The sequence below is a fragment of the Rhipicephalus microplus genome, chromosome X, assembly GCF_043290135.1.
Source record: "Rhipicephalus microplus isolate Deutch F79 chromosome X, USDA_Rmic, whole genome shotgun sequence".
Classification (NCBI taxonomy): Eukaryota; Metazoa; Arthropoda; class Arachnida; order Ixodida; family Ixodidae; genus Rhipicephalus; species Rhipicephalus microplus.
The window spans coordinates 12,848,326-12,864,811 of record NC_134710.1 but is presented as its reverse complement, the minus strand read 5'-3'; the positions used below and the strand labels follow the sequence as shown (position 1 = coordinate 12,864,811).

Here is a 16,486-nt window from a genome sequence, read left to right as displayed (position 1 = left end):
CCTACATCGCGCCATTGGACTTGCCATTTACTGATACCAATGCCTTTAAGATTGAGCATCAAAGGGACCGCACCATACAGGAGCTCCTTCCTACCGAGTCAAGACCATCGGCGACTCGCTTCTGCATGCGCGACGGGCTTGTGTACAAAAAGAACTATGCTACGACCGGCTTACAATATCTTCTAGTGGTTCCGAAGAGCCTTCGCATTTCCGTCTTGCAGGCCATGCATGATGACCCAACGTCCGGCCAACTAGGCACAGCGAAAACTCTTTTCCGGCTTCAAGAAAGATTTTACTGGCCGAAAATGCGCCAGACGACGGAACAGTACGTCTCTAGTTGCAACGAGTGCCAACGCCGCAAGCGCCCTACCAGTGCTCCTCCAGGGCGACTACATCCTATCCCACCCCCTAGAACTTCATTCAAGCAAGTTGGGATTGACCTTCTAGGTCCCTTTCCGAGGTCTTCTAGTGGTAATCGCTGGATAGTCGTATGTACCGACCACTTAACACGGTACTGCGAGGCAGCTGCTATACCATCGGCAACTGCAGCTGACGTGTGTTTATTCATGCTGCGTTTTGTGGTTCTACGACACGGATCTCCTAAAATTGTTATCAGTGATCGTGGGCGACAATTCACTGCAGACGTGGTAGAAGAGATGCTTCGTCTATGCGCTTCAAGCTTTCGGCACTCTACGCCATATCATCCCCAAACAAATTGCCGGACGGAACGAACAGGACTCTCATGAGCATGCTTTCTATGTATGTCGCAGCACATCACAAGAACTGGGATGGCGTACTACCTTTCATCACTTACGCATTTAACACCGCACAGCATGAGACTACCAGCTACAATCCGTTTTTTCTTTATTATGCTCGGCCACCTCGTCATACACTAGATACTGTCTTCCTGTTTTTGGAGCACTATGATTCAGGTATATCCGAGATCGTCTGCCGAGCTAAAGAAGCCCGACGTCTTGCTTATACCTGCGCACCCTCGCTTCGCAAGATTGCTCGAAGACACGTTTTGACCGTCGACGTCGACACGTGACGTATAATCGCGGAGACCTCGTGTTGCTGTGGACGCCGAATAGGAAACGTGGGTTGTGTGAAAAACTGCTTGCACACTATGCGGGACCTTATGTTGTTCTAGAACGTATGAGCGATTTAACCTACTGCGTAGCACGTCTTCATTCAAATGGCCGACGGTCTGCAAAGACTGAACTTGTCCATATAGCACGTTTGAAGTGCTATATTCCCAGAGAGACTCTTTAACTCGCCCGGTGGGCTTCGTCTGCGCAGAGGAAAGTGCTACTGCATATGTGATTTGGGTATGAACCTCTGGGTAGCGGGGAACAGGCAGAGGAGAGAAGATGACGTTCGGCTAGCGAGATAGGCCTCCGGTGCACGACCCCTTCAAGCCCCCCAGTACGCCACAGCGTAATAAACCCATTTATAAACGTAACAATATTATATTGCCACGTTCCATTACACAAGTTTTTGTTATTGTTCCGAAACACCACACGATTCTCGGCGCAAACTACGCCTGCAGGTTTCGAGAAGGTTCCGGACTGTAGTAGATCATTTCGATAAGATCACGCCCACTGTGCGAACGGTACAGATTGTTCTGGAACCTACGCCACCACCAGCGATAACGCTAGAACATTCGACGGCAAGGGTATAAATGCCGACGCGCTTCGCCGCTTGTCAGTTGTTTATTTATTTATTTATTTATTTAATATACCTCAAAGGCCACCCAACAGGGGGCTTTACATGAGGGTGTGGGCAAACAATATAGGGTTAATAAAACAATGATTCTATGGCATTTTTAAATCTATCCGTGTTGCTATGATGGATGACACTTGGAGGAAGATCGTTCCAGTCCCTGGCTGCTTGAGCGAAGAAGGAGTGATGGTGGGCTGTGGTACATGCAGGAGGTGGGTACACGGCCTTGTGGTGGCTTGTGCGGGCTGAAGTACGATGAGCTGATTGAATGGGACAGTTGTAATGAAACGTATGATACATTTTGTGATACAAGGATAGTCTGGAAACCTTACGGCGTAGGTCAAGGTTGGGTAGATCTGCTATTCTTTTAAGGGTGGTAACACTGGTATGATACGAGTAATCTGAGTAGATGAATCTAACTGCTCGGTTTTGAATTAGTTCGATGGACTTACTTAGGTTAATTTGGAATGGGTCCCAAATGGCGGATGCGTACTCTAGTTTTGGGCGAATTAGTGTTTTGTAGGCTAGTAATTTGACTGATGGAGGGGCAAGATGCAAGTTACGACGAAGGTAACCGAGAGCTCTGTTAGCATTGTTAACTATTTTACTTACGTGAAAAGACCAGTTTAGATTCTGTGAAATGTTAACACCGAGATATTTAATGGAACTTAGGGAAGAAACTATGGAGCCATTAATATTATAGTTAGTGGTGGGTAAGTTTTGGCGTCTGTGAAATGAAATAAGTGCAGTTTTATTAGTATTTAATACCATGAGCCATTTGCGACACCACTCGTCCAGCTTTAGTAGGTCCTGCTGGAGAGTAATTGTATCTGAAACGTTAGTAATAGGTCGGTAGATTACACAGTCGTCGGCAAAGAGGCGGATGTTAGATGAAATGTTATCGGGTAAATCATTGATGTAAATTAAGAAGAGGAGGGGTCCTAGAACTGTACCTTGTGGCACACCGGAGATTACGTTGGAAAGGGAAGAGGGCGTATCGTTAGCTTCAACAAATTGCTGACGGTTAGTGAGGAAGTCCTGAATCCAATTGTAGACAAGTTGGTTAAGGCTTAATTGGGAGAGTTTTAGTAGTAGGCGGTTGTGGGGAACTTTGTCAAAGGCTTTCTCAAAGTCAATAAAAAGGGCGTCAACTGGTATGTTAAGGTCTACACTAGCGCTTAAGTCATGGATGAATAGTGCAAGCTGAGTATCGCATGAGAGTCCCCTTTGGAATCCATGTTGGTTAGGGTGAAAAAATTTAACTGAGGTAAGGAAGTTAGCGATTTGTGAATGAATTATATGTTCCATTATTTTTGAACAGACGCTGGTTAAGGAAATTGGCCGGTAACTAGATGAACCAGGCTTAGGAACCGGAACGATCTTACCCACTTTCCAGTCGTGAGGAACGATGCCGGATGAGAGTGATTGCTGAAAAATATAGGAAAGAATGACACTGGTGATTTCTTTGGTGTTTTTGAGCACCTTAGCATTTATACCATCGATGCCGCAGGATGATGTAAGTTTTAATGACTCGATAATTTTCTGGATGCCCTGAGGTGAAAAAATGACGTCCGGCATGGTAGGGTAGTTGTGGGGGGAGACATCAGGGAGGTTTTCAATCGGTTCTCTGGTGAAAACGGAAGAAAAGGTATGGTTTAGTTCTTCTGCTACTGCATTATTCGCGATAGGCTGTCCAGTTGGATCCATTATTGATATGCATTTGTTTTCGTTTCGCGGGTTAATCACTCTCCAAAATTGTTTTGGGTTAGTGCGGAGTAAGTTGGGCAAGGTGGTATTATTAAACAGCCGCTTCGCTTTATCGATGGCAGAGCAGAATAGTTTCGTGGTAGTCTGGTATTTTTGCCACGCCACAGGATTGTTGCTGTTTTTTGCGGCGCGAAATTGTCGTTTCTTTTTGTTTTTGAGCCTCTTGAGTTCAGGATTAAACCAGCGGGATGTGCTACGTTCACCAATCGTAATTGTTGGAATGTAAGTACTAATAAGCTCATGCATTTTAGATTTAAACATTAACCAATTTTCAGTGACAGATCGTTTGTTAAAATCTTTAACTACAAACTGACAGAATTTTGTTAGTTCTTTATTGAAATTATTATAATCACCCTTATCGTATAAGGTAAGCTTTTTCCTTGTTTTGTCTGGGCGCTTCAGCCTACATTGGAATGTGCCATGAATGACCTTATGGTCGCTGATTTCGTCGAGGTACGAAAGCGAAGTGATTCTATCAGGATGGGTTGTTAGTACTAGATCAAGTATATTGGCTGAGTGTTTAGATTGCCTCGTTGCTGCATTAACAATTTGAGTTAAAGCGAATGTTAAACATGTATCGACGAAGTTGCTTTCAATGTTTTGTTTCGATGTGATAAGGACGAGGTCAGACCAATCTATGTTCGGAAAATTAAAGTCGCCGAATAGGACAACTGGTGCATTAGGGAAATGAATCTTTAGTGATTGTAGCGCGTCATGAAACATTGGTATAAATGTACTGTCGGAATCAGGTGGGCGATAGCATGCACCTAAGACTACGTGGGGTTGAATGGCTTTACAGCAGACAAACACCATTTCGAGTGAGGTTGGTATATTGATACGATAGCAGCCAAGGTCACGGTGAGTAGCAATGAGCACGCCACCACCACGCCTGCCATCTCGGTCGGTACGAAAAATATTGAAATCTGGATAAGAAGGGAATATTTCACCGCTGATGACAGACGAGTTTAACCACGTTTCGGTTAGCACTATAACGTTGGAATCTGAAGAGTCAATTAAACAGGACAAGATATCCCGCTTTGGTAGTACGCTCCTGATATTAGTAAAAAGAAACGATAAATAGTCCTTGGGACCGTAAGGGCAACCACTAGCTAACTGCTACGGCGTGCGAAGAACGACTTGTTGATTAACCGGGTCATACACGTAGGTGTTCTTCCCTGCTACCAGTTTGTTATGACGAAGGCTGCTGGGAAAAGTTTGAGTTTTTTTGAACTCGACCAGTTTTTTACGGGCTAGGCGTGTGGCTGGTGAAAAATCTTGCACAATGTTAACATTGGGATGCTTGTGATCTCTACTAGCAGTTAGTACCTTTTCCTTATCTTTGAAATGGGTGAATTTTACTAGAACTGGTCTAGTTTTATTCGGCGAAAAGGTACCGAGTCTGTGTGCGCGTTCTATGTCTTTCGGAGCAATAGTTAATTTGAGGTGCTCGCTTGAAAACCTGATAATCTTTTCCTCAGATTTTGTCCAACTTTCGTTAGACTCATCATCTATCCCGTAGAACACTAAGTTATTTCGCCGCGCTCTATCTTCGGCGTCATCAGTGCGTGCAGTCAGCTGCTCAATCTGATGCGCGTTTGCCTCTGCGAGTGCATGCACACTCTTCACGTCAGCTTTGATCGCCGTCAGCGATTGGCACTCCCCTTCAATTTTCGTAAGTCTCTCTTTTATGTCTTTCAGCATTTTATCGTTATCAGCCTGTTTATCTCGGATACCTTTGATTTCGCTAAGTAGTGCTGATTGGCCTGTTTTTAGTTCGCGCAAGGCTGCTAACACATCTGAATGGTCGTCACCGGCAGAGGCACGAGTGGCAGGCCCTGGGTTTAGTTCGACATCGCCAGACAGTTGCAGGAGATTCATGATAATATTCACACAGTCGCAAAGAATGGCAAACGCTGCATGTGGGCCCGGCAGCACTAAAAGACCACGGTAACGCGTGGGTTTAGTGAATAAGGAAAAGCGGTTTGTTACCTGCACAAAGGATAGAGGCGTGTGGTGAGTTGGTGTCATCGCAATCGTGCCGCCGGACCCACTGAAAGCAGCGATGATGTCACGGCGATTTATATAGGTGCAGTCACGTGTGGGAATGGCGAGAGCGCGTGGTCCCGGACGAAGCATGCGCAGCACCGTGGGGGGCCGCACAGGCAAGGCAGCGGGAGCCAGGCACCATTGTTGATGCACGGCGTCAGATGCAAGGCTGTGCCCTTGTTGATCGAAGGCCGACGCTGCGTTCGCCGCTATCAGTCCGAGACTGCTATCTGTGCAAGACTGCTGCTGTAATTAGACTTTCCCTTTACCGGGCACAGGTTCGCCCAAATAAACAGTTAAATCCCAACACGAAGTTTCCTGTCTTTGGCCACGTCACGACCCCGTGACATCTGGTGGAGGTGCTGCTTCGTTCATGTACCGGATGCCCTCGTCAAGCCGTGAACCCAGCCCCCGTCGCGGAGAAGACACCGACGCCAACCAAGAGCAGTGAACGAGCCGCCGACAGCAAGGTCTCCCACCGGAGTACGGCCTTCTACAAGACAAGGCGCGGAAGATCAAGGCCATGACCACGTCTGCAGCGACAATGACAACCGGAGCGTCCCAGCCTGCGATCGTCATTCATCAACCCAGGGAACCACCAACGTTCCATGGCTCATCGTTTGAAGACCCGGAAACCTGGTTAGAAACATACGACCGTGTGGCCGCCCTCAACCACTGGGACAACGAAGAAAAGCTCCGTCGTGTGTACTTCTACCTGGAAGACACCGCAAGGACCTGGCTAGAGAATCGGGAGTCCACGCTCCGAACGTGGGATGTCTTCTGCGGCGCCTTTCTGCAAACACTCGCAAGCGTCGCTCGCAAAGAGAGGGCCGCTGCTCTACTCGAGACCCGGGTTCAGCTACCAAATGAAAAGGTTGGAATTTTCACAGAGGAGATGACCCGCCTATTCCGTCACGCTGACCCAGACATGCCTGAGGAAAAGAAAGTTCGTTTCCTCATGCGAGGGGTCAAACAGGAGCTCTTCGCAATACTAATGAGGAATCCACCGAACACCGTCCAAGAATTTGTATCCGAGGCGACCACCATCGAAAAAACGCTGGACATGCGCACCCGACAGTATAATCGTCGCCTGACTCCAGAATGCGCTGCTGCTCAAGCCAGTGACTCCGACGACCTGCGTGAAACGATCCGAGCGATCGTGCAGGAAGAGCTGCGCAAACTGTTGCCTTCGGCGCAGCCTCAAGTGGATTCGATCGCCGACATTGTGCGAGAAGAAGTCCGGCAATCGCTTCGAATTCCCGAAACACCACCGCCCGAGCCAGAAACTATGAGCTACGCCGCTGCAGTGCGCCACAACGCTCCTCCCCATCCACGCCAAAACGCCGCCCCGTCACACTTCCGTCGCCAGACGCCACCGCCGCCATCACCCCAACCGACGTCCTACCGTTCCCCAGCGGGCCAGCGCAGTGCACCGAGGAAAACGGACGTTTGGCGTGCACCTGACAACCGCCCGCTCTGCTACCACTGCGGCGAGGCCGGGCACACATACCGCCGTTGCCAGTACTGACAGATGGGACTGCGTGGCTTCGCCGTCAATGCACCGCGTCCGCAGCCAGGAGATCGGCCACGTGACATCGCCGACTACCTGGCAGGAACTCAATGGACACCACGAAGTCCTTCCCGTTCGCCGTCGCCGAGCCGCCGCATGTCACCGCACCCCGGCAGTGCTCTGGCCCAACGCGGGGCCGGTCTCCTAGCCCGTATCCGGGAAACTAAGGGCAGCAACCGATGGAGGTACGGTTGCTGTGCGACGAACTACCGAAGATCCTCCGACGACGACGCCGACGCGACGGAGCTTTTTGAACACAACACCAACCAGGCAAAGCCCTGATGGCGAAAGCTCACTTACCGAAGGTGGCCGGACGACGCAACATGGAAGCAGCGGAACAAGCCGACGCAGCCGTGACCCGACGCCACGCCCTGACTGTAATGCGAGACGGCGAACTAGCGACCTCGACGTTCTTATCGACGGCCACAGTGTGACTGCTCTCGTCGATACTGGAGCCGACTATTCTGCCATCAGTGGGTCGTTCGCCGCGAAGTTAAAGAAAGTTAGGACAGCTTGGAAAGGCCCTGAAATCCGCACAGCCGGAGGTCATCTCGTAACGCCTGCAGCAATCTGCACAGCGAGAGTCATCATTAACGGCCGTATTTATCCTACAGACTTCGTAGTCCTACAGCGTTGCTCGAGAGATGTCATCCTTGGCATGGACTTCTTATGCCTCCATGGTGCTGTCATCAACCTAAAAACAAGGGCGATAACGTTATCCACAGAAGAAGCACTACCGCCGCGCACGCCGTCAGGACACCATGCCTTGAATGTGCTGGAAGAACAAGTCACCATTCCGCCTCGCTCAAGCGTCATTATTTCAATCGGCGCTCCTAAATCACCTGATTTGGAAGGCGTCGTTGAAGAAGACAGTCAGCATCTGTTGGTCACCTGAAATATTTGCGTCGCAAGAGGAATTGCAGAGCTGCGGGGAGGCAAAGCAACAGTTATGCTCACGAATTTCAGCAATGAGTACAAACATGTGAACAAAGGAACAACGGTCGCATACATCGAAGAAATTGTCGAAGCCACCAGTGCTTTCGCCCTCGCCGATTCTGCGGAACCTGCTCAGAGGAACCAAGCCCCTCCCATAGCTTTCGACGTCAATCCCTGACTTCCAAACGATAAGCAAGAACAGCTCAAGGCCCTGCTCCTGCAATACGAAGATTGCTTTTCGTCGTCATCGAAAGTTCGGCAGACCCCAATCACGAAACATCGAATCATAACCGAAGAAAATGCCAGACCACTCCGTCAGATTCCGTACAGGGTTTCGACGCGAGAACGTGAGGCAATGAAGAGACAAGTTGATGAAATGCTGCGAGATGACATTATCCAGCCGTCCAAGAGTCCGTGGGCATCCCCCGTGGTGTTAGTGAAGAAAAAGGATGGAACCCTACGTTTCTGCGTCGACTATCGCCTCCTGAACAAAATCACAAGAAGGGACATGTATCCTCTCCCACGAATAGACGACGCACTTGATTGGCTCCATAACGCCAAGTACTTCTCGTCAATGGACCTCAAGACTGGCTATTGGCAAATAGAAGTCGACGAAAGAGACCGAGAGAAGACGGCGTTTATAACACCGGACGGCCTCTTCGAGTTTAAGGTGATGCCCTTCGGCCTTTGCTCAGCGCCTGCAACTTTTCAACGCGTTATGGATACAGTACTGGCAGGATTGAAGTGGCAGACTTGCCTTGTGTACTTGGACGACGTCGTCGTGTTTTCCTCGAGTTTCGACGAGCATCTTCGGCGCCTTGAAGCTGTACTTCAAGCCATCAAGACGTCCGGACTCACACTGAAGCCAGAAAAGTGCAGATTTGCGTATGAGGAGCTCTTGTTTCTGGGGCAAGTTATCAGCAAGTCTGGAGTTCGTCCCGATCCACGGAAAACAGCCGCCATCGCCGACTTCCCGCCGCCCACTGACAAGAAGGCCGTGCGCCGATTTCTGGGCCTGTGCGCCTATTATAGGCGGTTCGTGAAAAATTTCGCCCGCATCGCCGATCCTCTCACTAACCTTACCAAGGCCGACTCGGAGTTCAAGTGGGAAACGCCACAGGAACACGCTTTCCAGGAGCTTAAACATCGCCTCCAGACGCCTCCGTTACTTGCCCATTTCGACGAATTCGCCGAGACAGGAATACATACTGACACAAGCAGCGTAGGTCTTGGCGCCGTTCTTGTGCAGAGGGCTGACGGACTTGAAAGGGTTATTAGTTACGCCAGCCGATCGCTATCCAAAGCAAAAGCAAATTATTCCACAACAGAAAAGGAGTGCCTCGCCATCATCTGGGCTACGTCGAAATTTCGCCCCTACCTCTACGGCAGGCCCTTCAAAGTTGTGAGCGACCACCACGCCTTGTGTTGGCTAGCCACCTTGAAGGACCCTTCAGGTCGCCTCGCTCGATGGAGCCTGAGACTTCAAGAATATGACATTACTGTCATTTACAAGTCCGGCAAAAAACACTCCGACGCTGACTCTCTCTCTCGTGCGCCTGTCGACCAACCGCTACCCGACGACTCGGATGACGACTACTTCTTGGGAACGGTAACTACCGACGACTTCGCTGAACGACAGCGGGCCGACCCGGAACTTAAAGCCCTAATAGAATACCTCGAAGGCAGGACCGCCGAAGTCCCGAAGGTATTCAAGCGCGCACTTGCGTCGTTCTTTCTACGAAACGGTCTTCTATAAAAAAAACTTTTCACCGCTTCGAGCTAAGTACCTCCTTGTGGTGCCTTCAGCTCTGCGACCAGAACTCCTGCAGGCCCTGCACGACGATCCGACGGCAGGGCACCTCGGTGTTTCCCGCACGCTCGCGAGGATACAAGAAAGGTACTACTGGCCACGTCTTACCACCGACGTCACTCGTTATGTGAGGACATGCCGGGACTGTCAGCGACGCAAGACACCGCCGACAAGGCCAGCGGGACTTCTGCAGCCAATTGATCCACCTTGCCGACCTTTCCAGCAGATTGGTATGGACCTACTGGGGCCGTTCCCGACGTCGGCTTTCGGAAACAAGTGGATCGTGGTAGCTACCGACTACCTCACCCGCTACGCCGAGACAAAAGCCCTGCCAAAAGGCAGTGCATCCGAGGTAGCTAAGTTCTTCGTCGAAAATATCGTCCTACGTCACGGCGCCCCGGAGGTCCTTATCACCGACAGAGGAACGGCATTCACTGCCGACTTAAGTCAAGCGATCTTGGCATACAGCCAAACAAACCACCGCCGGACGACAGCGTACCACCCACAGACCAACGGCCTCACCGAGCGGCTTAACAAGACGATCGCCGACATGCTGTCAATGTACGTCGATGTCGAACACAAGACGTGGGACGCCATTCTTCCGTATGTGACCTTCACATACAACACGGCGGTGCAGGAGACGACGCAGATATCTCCATACAAATTGGTCTACGGAAGGAGCCCGGCAACGACGCTCGATGCCATGTTACCCAACGTCACCGACGAAGAAAACCTCGATGTGAGCGAGTACCTTCAACGCGCCAAAGAAGCCCGACAACTTGCGCGTCTCCGTATCAAGAATCAACAGACGACCGACAGCCACCGTTACAACCTTCGACGACGCTTCGTGGAATACCAGCCCGGTGAACGTGTTTGGGTGTGGACGCCGATACGCCGACGTGGACTAAGTGAAAAGCTTCTGCGACGGTACTTCGGACCGTACAAGGTGGTTCGACATCTCGGCCCACTTGATTACGAGGTTGTCCCCGACGGCATCACGAACTCTCAACGACGCCGATCGCGACCTGAAGTCGTCCATGTCGCGCGTCTCAAGCCGTTTCATGCACGTTAACAAACTGAAACAGTGTTTTTTGTATTATTGTTGTATTGTAATTTATTCATTGTACTTTCTTGCATTATTATTGTACCTTCATCTTTAGTTAAAGCATCGGGACGTTGCCTTTTTTCAGAGGGGGGCAATGCCACGTTCCATTTCACAAGTTGTTGTTATCGTTCCGAAACACCACACGATTCTCGGCGCAAACCGCGCCTGCAGGTTTCGAGAAGGTTCCGGACTGTAGTAGATCATTTCGATAAGATCACGCCCACTCTGCGAACGGTACAGATTGTTCTGGAACCTACGCCACCGCCAGCGATAACGCTAGAACATTCGACGGCAAGGGTATAAATGCCGACGCGCTTCGCCGCTTGTCAGTTGTTGATCGAAGGCCGACGCTGCGTTCGCCGCTATCAGTCCGAGACTGCTATCTGTGCAAGACTGCTGCTGTAATTAGACTTTCCCTTTACCGGGCACAGGTTCGCCCAAATAAACAGTTAAATCCCAACACGAAGTTTCCTGTCTTTGGCCACGTCACGACCCCGTGACAATATGAACTATTCCGCACAGATATTGTCAACGTTTTGATGTGTCAGGGCTTGTTAAATTAACGTTTCCCGACCGCGAGTGATCAGGAGCGAATTGCACATTCGCGTAGCTGTTCTACAAATAAGAGAAACCCTTATGGCAGAAAGCCACTAGGTCCCGAAGCGAGGAATTTGAGTTAATTTTTCTGCCAATATTAGTTCTGCCCGGTGAAGTGATTCGTTCAGCTTAGTTCAAAAAAGAATGGTGGCCAGTGGCTTTGGGGTCGATGCCCACACAACTATGAGGTTTAGTTTCCAAGAGATGTGTCTTCTTTGTACCCCAAAGGACTATGGTTTGGGAAAATAGTAATTTTCCCTCGATATCTTTGGACAATGCTGAGGTTTTACCAAACTACCCTGAAATGCAGCTGCGGTGCCCAAGCCGTAGGACATTTGCCTACCCAGTTCATTTAATCTTGTGAACGGTGATTTACGGGCCTGTATGATTCTGGTCAATGAGTAGCACCAGTGAATGTTACTCGCCTATGATGGTGATGGTCCAGACGAGCAGATATGAGAAGATCGAAATGTGCGCAGTACTCATGAGGAACGTGAGTGGAAACCAGTTGCGTTGACGCTTGCAGTCTGGCACGGTGATGAACAGTAGAGTGTTAATAGGCAACAGCACAAGCCACAGGATCCACGAAAAGCCTCCACGAGGGGGCACCAACGCTGAGGAGGCCGCTCGACGCGCCATCTCTTCCAGAGCGGCCACTGCAACAAATTGGTCACCTTATTGAAAATTTTAACGCAGGAATATTCACTAAGAGACGGGAGAACAAAGACTTCCTCCTAGTGTCCTTTATATCATATTGCACGTAAATCAACTCAAAGGAGTATGTGGCCACTCCCCAAAACATCTCCTGTAAACATACGTGATTACAAGGGTTTTTTCTTATTACCTCTTAACTGTGACGTCTGAGCAAGTCCCTTATCCGCCCTCTTGACTGCCTTCCCACAGTCAAAAGGATCTGGCCATGCTTTTATTTATTTTTGTGCTAGTCTTCGTCACGTATTTTTCCTTCCTATCTTCGTTCCTGTTTCTCTCCTCCTATAATCTCTTCCCCAAAAGAGTATAGGCAGGCGTTGTGTCCCAAATTGTTCTCTCCCTCTTTTCTCAGGATCATTGTGTATCTGTGCATGCAGATGATAATAATAATAATAATAATAATAATAATAATAATAATAATAATAATAATAATAATAATAATAATAATAATATAATAATAATAATAATAATATTATTATTATTATTATTATTATTATTATTATTATTATTATTATTATTATTATTATTATTATTATTATTATTATTATTATTATTATTATTCGCCATGGTGTTCTAAATGAAGCATAAATTACGGAAATACTTTGCAATACAGTGTGATTGGGAAAATAGAATTATGAGTAAAGTCATTCCGGGGAATCATATTTTGCTAAAGTTCTCCATTCAGACAGGCGGCTTCATAGAAATGTATGTTTTATGTTGTGCATTTTCATACGATGGAGAAAGAGCTAGAAAAAAAAACGCCAGGCCTGCGTGGAAGGCGCAGCACAGTCACAGCGATAGCTGGAAGAGTGGCCTTTCAAAGCATTTACTAAACACTCATTGGGTAACTGCTGCAAGCACAATTGCTGGGTATCCACTACAACAATATTAATAATTTCTGGGTAGTAGGCCGGCATTCGCTATGCTATATTTCATCACTCTTCTGAGAAGCGTGGTATCCGCCAAAAACTTGCAAGTAATTTTGTGCCAATTGTTTATCCAGTGGCTAATGACGATGAATAATTATGCCTGAAGTGGGTATGCGCCACAGTTAATGCGAGATCAAGAACAAGCTTTTGTGGTGGGTTGGAGCATTTCAGGACCCACTCGTTACGCTATTTGCATTGTGTGACGGCTGGTTGTTCTTTTTGCTGTTCTAGAACGCTTTATTGACCTTAGTAACGCGATTCCTTTCCCGACATCAAGCCTCCCTAAGACAATTTTGCGAACAGTCCCGCGCACCGGCGTGGCTCAGTGGTATAATGCTGGGTTGGCACGCAGCGAACCCGGGTTCAAGCCCCACTGTGTCCTTGGTACAAGGTTTTTTTTTGTTTTGATTTCATCGATAGTGGTTATCGACACCGGCGGCGGCGGCGGACAACTACGGCGCAGCGCATGGCCCGAGTTTTGGTCTCACAAGAGCTTTCGCTGTGAAATAATGAAGCCAATAATGAAGCCGTTGGACTGCAACGTTCCAAGCTCTGCTTTTAACGTACCACGTCGGCGTTTGCTGGAACTGAGACTGATCGAACCGAGCCATTCGATAGAAGTGGCAGATGCTTTATGGCGCTTGTTCATTGCACGGGGTTGGCTGAGCTATCACCTGCAGAGACGCGTGACGTATACGTGTGATTGGCTGACACAGCGATGAACGCATTCTCGAGCCTACAAATGAGACGTGCGACCGTTTGCTTACCATGCTCACCTTGCGAGTCCAGAACTTCCTTGTTTTCGGCTTCTCGCTGATCGCAGCTGGCTGCGTTAAAAAAAAGACGCCCAATGTCGTTTACACATATACTGATTTTCAGGTAGATATAACGAAAATTTGTTTTTATAACATCATGTACAAAGTTCAGCTGCTACGCACGGGGAAATATGTGCCCACTATGCAAAAGTTTCAGCTGCTTTCGACTGCTGTACATATACGGCCATTTGCCGTTCATTCGTTGAATAGGCCCTATCGGTTGTTCAGAATGGTACTTATAAAAACAGCCAGACAATGAGAGCGAAAGCTATCCTTCATGTTTAGGTGCCTCTTGTCAACTCCGAACAATAGCTCTATGAACTTAGACAAAAGTGCCTTCGAGCTAACACTGCGATTGTCTTCAAAATGTCCACAGCTCACACAGTTCTTTTTGTTGTTTTGTCGGTGATAGCATATGATGCGTCAAGAGTACAATGCCTTTTACGGTGACATTTCTTGCAATCACAACAGCGCATTGCTTCAATAATTCTTGATGATGTATACGTGGGGTTTAACGTCCCAAAAACGTGCACTCAAATCTGAGCACACGGCCCTACAACATTTCAGCCTCCACCGGAAATGCAGCCGCCGCTTCCAACCAATAATTCTTACCAAAATAAAGCAAGAGATATGGGTACTTAGAAGTACGCCTATGAGACCTCGTACCTAAGGAGAGGAAAAGCAGCAGTCATAAAAAATGATGAGAACTGCTACCAAGCTATGACCCACTTCTGGGCAGTAGTATCTAAGATATTGTGAATCTTTTGTTCTTATGCCCCTGTCAGACGGGGCGAGTGCACTTAGAGTGAGTGCCCTTTGCCATTAGTGGCATTTTCAAGCTGTCACAGTAGAACGCTTCGCACTCGCTGCAAAGCGCACTTGCTCACGAGTGCATGCGTTGGCCAAACTCATTTCACTGGGACAGCGTGTCTAGCATCAGTAGCAGTGACTCGAGAATAATTAAGTGACCGAATTCTGAGTCGATGTCGGTTTAAACTGCAATTTTTATTATAGAGTACTACTGCCTTCATTCTGTTGCTATGGCACCCAATGATGACCACATAGCACTAGAGGAATGGCATTCATCGATAGAGTGATTGCCTCAAGTGACGGCGATTTCCAATTATACACTAGAACTTCGATATAAGGGTGAAACTTCACCAACGAAAATACAATTTGTTCGTATGTATCTTTTAGCTAAAGGACCATCATAATGACGTATCATGGAAACTATCAACTATGCATTTTCCTGTAGCAAGTGCGCTCACTGGAAGGGCATAGCATTGCAAGGTATACTATATCAAGAAGGTGGTAAAGGAAAGCCTGGGTGCGGAGAAGGAAAATGAGGAACAGATAAATATAATAACTCGGTGTATGGGAACTTTCGGACTTGTTATGTACTCATTACGTGGATTTAAGGGCCACCTGCGGTGATCTACTGGCTCAGGTACTCGGTGGCTGACCGGCAGGTCGCGGGATTTTAATCCCGGCTGCGGCGGCTACATTTCCGATCGAGGCGGAGAAGTTGTAGGCCCGTGTGCTCAAATTACGGTGCACGTTAAAAAACCCCAGGTGATCGAAATTTTCGGAGCCCTCCCCTACGGCTTCTCTAATAATCATATGGTGGTTTTGGGACGTTAAACCCCACATACCAATCAAGGGAACAGTAGGTTATGTGACTTTTGTAGTGGGTGACTAGCATTAAAGTATGAAGTCATAATAATCCCATGTTCTGACGCGTGATAACAATATACCCTTGTACCACGCATTATTACGGCAATATTAAGGCCATAGCGTTAAAGACCTCGTTTTGTAAAAATTTCGCGGCGTCCTTGGTTGTGAGCTAAAAATCATCAACTTACACGTGACCAAAAAATCGAGAACGATTGAAATCAAATAAATGATAAAAAAGTTCTTGGTCAGAGTTGGGCCAAAGCAGGGTCGTTTAGGCCCAAGTGGTAATCGAATCAGGGCCGTTTGCACAACAGGCTGTGCACACGGCCACGGGTCTTCTTTTGAACACAGTGAAATTATCTTCCCCAGCTTGGAAATGCAGTGAAAGTAGCTTTCATGCTTTACAAACAAGCATATCCTGTATGTATGCTTAACAATGCAACATGAAATATTGCAGTAATTATGCGTGAATTCCCACAAAGAACCAGAATTTTTTTATTAATTTATTTGCATCTTTCTCGATTTTTTCGTTACACTGTAATGGTGAATTTTCACTCCCAACCAATAGCACTGACGCTGACGCCGGAACTTTTGCGAAACAAGCTCATTAACGCTATCGCGTTAATAGACAAGCATGGAAGTTTTAGTTACACATGTCCGTAGTAGGGCTGGTTGTCTCTAAAAAATTAATCCAGGGGCATTAATTTATTTTACTCTTTCACGTGTAACCGGCTGTTGGCGATAATAAATTCGCATACAATATATGAAGCTGAAGTTGAGCTCTAAATTTTTTACTATATTTTG

General features: G+C 47.9%; 1 protein-coding gene across 3 annotated transcripts in view; it reads right to left on the bottom strand.

Annotated features, from left to right (window-relative positions):
• LOC119175664 (putative sodium/potassium/calcium exchanger CG1090) overlaps positions 1 to 16,486 on the bottom strand; it is a 130,499-nt gene that overhangs the window by 49,355 nt on the left and 64,658 nt on the right. For 2 of the 3 annotated variants that reach the window (XM_075881841.1, XM_075881843.1), the window contains exons 6-7: positions 13,961 to 14,020; positions 11,979 to 12,209 (exon numbers count right to left, since the gene is read on the bottom strand). In XM_075881841.1, coding sequence (XP_075737956.1) covers positions 11,979 to 12,209; positions 13,961 to 14,020 — 291 coding nt within the window. The remainder of the gene's footprint in view (positions 1 to 11,978; positions 12,210 to 13,960; positions 14,021 to 16,486) is intronic. The other variant, XM_075881842.1, reaches the window with a different exon arrangement.